Here is a 3177-nt window from a genome sequence, read left to right on the forward strand (position 1 = left end):
AGGCAGATAGATAGATAGATAGATAGATAGATAAATAGATAGATAGATAGATTAAAGATAGATAGATAGATAGATAGATAGATTCAATGTAGATAGATAGATATGTATGGTGTATGTATTCAGGACACATGATGGAAAGACGAAGAAGGAAGATGAAACAGAGAAACGACGGAGTGAGTGTTTCTTGGAGACATCAACGGCTTCGTGACGATCATAAAGAAAAAGAGATAGCGTGAGACATCTCGATACAGAACCATAGCCATACATATCTGCCTTTTCCGACCGTACAGTCAACGGCGTGTAGGGGCGAGGTTGCATCAACTCATAAGTGCGGGGTGATTAACGCCCGTTCACCGGTCTTCCACGCACGTCGTCCTGCTCCTTCTCTTCAGTCCAGCTTAGTTCTAAAGAGAAATGAAGAGCTTTTCTTCTCTCCTTCTCCCTCTTAAAAGAAAAAAGGATATTCATACAAACATACATATAGACAGGCAGTCTCAAAGAAACTCGTTGTGGTGAAAGAACGAATGAAGTTCTCCAGCTACTCCGACCTGCATGCGGCTAACTATCTGAGACAGAAAGAATCGAAAGCAAAGAACAAGAGAAAGAAAGCTTCTTCGATCCATTAGGAGGGGGAGTTCACGCTCGCGTCTCTCTCTTGCTTGTTTCCTCCCGGGTTGCCCTGCGTCTATCTTCTAGGCAAAGCGAGAGAAAGAGGGGTTTCGCTTCCTTGAATCTCCTGCGTGAAAGTTATGCTTCAGGAGAAGTTACTGAGAAAGATAGGGACAGAACAACGAGTCTATGAGTGGGACAGCGAAGAATGGAGAACTTCGGGAAGAGAAGGGGGGAGTTGGGGTGATGAGGTAGATGACACGAGGGCGAAGAAATGAAAAGAATCGATCGTTTCTCTTCTTCAGATCGAATCAGAGAAAGAAGAAAGACTCTCAGTCATCTCATTGGCTAGCAAATCGATACAGGATATATATATATATAGGTATATTTACATAGATATATAGGAGTAAAGGTCACACACGTGTATATACATTTGTATATATATATATATATATATAACCATGTGTAAAAGACTCTCTCTCTATATATATATATATGTATATAACCATGTATAAAAGACTCCGTGTGATCTTGCTAGAAAGAAGGTTCTCCTTGTCTTCGAGAAGAACTTGAATGAAGACGTAACTAGACGGTCAGCATGGTAGGTCGTTGGCTAGGCACGAGGGGGTCTTAGAGGTCTCTTCAATCTAGGAGCGCGGTGAATCACCGGATGGACGGCATGCTATACCGAATAACGAAACGTGTGCCGAGAGAAAGAGATAAGAAAAATAAGGAGAAGGAGAAAGACGTCTAAGAGAAAAGAAGAAAATCGACACAAAGAAAGAAAGAAAGGGTTGCTGCTGGAGGACTCAGGCTGTACTTTCAAATAGTTCAGCAGAGAGATACTTTCGAGATAGATCAATAGATTCACTCACACATAAATAGATAGATAGATGGGAACACCTCGGTAGAAAGTCTCCTCTTCTCCACTTCTCTTTTTTATTCCTATTCCTTTTCTTCCAAACACTAGAGACTGATGCCTTCTCACCTGAGAAGCATGGTGTCTCCATAGATGAGATCGTAGGTAGCTGTATCTCTTCTTCTAGGCATGCGATGTCTTGGTTAGGCTTCCTATTAGGATGACTGACGGCTTCACTCAAAGGGGGTGTAGATGCATGTGCTGTATTGGTGGGTTTCTATGGAGATGGAACGACTGAGTTCTTCATGTGTCTGTATGACTAGCGTTCCATCTCCCCCCTGTCTGTTTATCTGCATGCGCATGCACCTCGTTTTCCCTTCCACAGAAGAGGAGAAGTCGAAAAGAGAAGATAAAGCAAGGACGAGGTGGTATTACAGAAGAAGAAAGACTGCAGAGTGAGTGGAACTATGAGACTATCAGGAAAGAAGCTATAGCTGCACAGAAAGAAAGAAAGAAAGTGAGAAGGCGGTCACGAGGAGAAGGAGATAAAGAAGAAAGAAGAAGAAATCTCCTCTCTCTCTCGAGAAGAAAAGTCTCTTCGGTTCACACCTCAGTAAACACAAATACCTCATATCCTGAGGCGAGCCAACTGATTGATCTATCCATCTATCTAGCTTTCTCTTTGAAATCTTTCGTTTTTCCCCCCGTCGCCTCAACGCCTTCTCCCTATCGAGGTCTTCTCTATCTTCTTTCAAATCTCTTTTCATTCTTTCTTCCTTCCGTCGTTTTCTTTCTTCCTGTTCACGTTTCTCCAGTCTCTGTTGTATCAATCCTGTGCGTAGAGTTTCTTTCTTTCATTCTCTGTTCTTTGGAAGTCTCTTCTTTCTCTAAGCAGACATCTCATTCCTTCCACGTGGAATGAAGAATTCGAGTATTCTTCTATCTCGTCGTCTTCTTCGCTCTCTTCTGTACTCACCTTCTTCTTGTTCATCGGGCGTACGTACACTCCAAAGCTGAGGCGGAACTTTGCGTCTCTCTCTCTCTCAATCGATCAGAAACAGCCACCACACTGAAGAAGAAACCTTAGGTTCTTTCCTTCCAATCCAAGATCAGTCAGTCTTCTACTTCGCTTTCTTCTACCTGTATGCGATACATAACTCCTGCCAAAGTCTTTCTAAGCTTTCTTTACCATCTCATTCTTCACGAGATCTTCATAATAAGATCGACACGCAGGTGTATGTGTGCTTGCTTATTTTCGAGTGTACATACACACCAACCACCCCCAGAGACGCAGTGTCTTCTCTTCTCACGACAAACGGATTTTTAACGAATTTGTTCTGTCTCTTTCTTTCTTTTCTTCCTTCGTCTGTTCCAACGTCAGACCTCGGCGATTCCTCAACTGTCTGTACACGTACGTTTCTCCCTTCCTCTTTCCTTCAGTTCTTCCCGTGCTCCGTCTCTTCTCTTCTTGTTTCTTCTCCATTCAATTATACTTGTCTCTCGATCTTCTCTCCATTGTCTCGGTTCGCGTCCCTTTCTTCTTTTCTTCTCTTTTTCTTCATCGTTGGTTCACGAGCAAGGACATAGACCTCTTTCATGAAGAGAAAATGCCTCTCACCCCCCTCTCCTAAGACATCAGTCCCTCTTTGTTTCTTTCCCTCCAAAGATTTCTAGGATCGAATCGTCCTCCGTCTCTCTCTCTATCTCTC

General features: G+C 43.0%; 1 protein-coding gene across 1 annotated transcript; it reads left to right on the forward strand.

Moving 5' to 3' along the window:
* Nucleotides 1–1266: 1266 nt before the first annotated feature.
* CSUI_002115 (uncharacterized protein) lies at nt 1267–3093 on the forward strand. Its single transcript, XM_068062317.1, has one exon. It carries the CDS (start codon nt 1721–1723, stop codon nt 1925–1927), a length of 207 nt encoding a protein of 68 aa, XP_067925709.1. The 5' UTR covers nt 1267–1720; the 3' UTR covers nt 1928–3093.
* Nucleotides 3094–3177: the final 84 nt, after the last annotated feature.

This window comes from Cystoisospora suis (genome assembly GCF_002600585.1).
Source record: "Cystoisospora suis strain Wien I chromosome Unknown contig_884, whole genome shotgun sequence".
Classification (NCBI taxonomy): Eukaryota; Apicomplexa; class Conoidasida; order Eucoccidiorida; family Sarcocystidae; genus Cystoisospora; species Cystoisospora suis.

Bases quoted from the DNA above. Each gene is read 5' to 3' on its own strand.
- CSUI_002115 (XM_068062317.1), top strand. From the start codon at position 1,721: ATGCATGTGCTGTATTGGTGGGTTTCTATGGAGATGGAACGACTGAGT.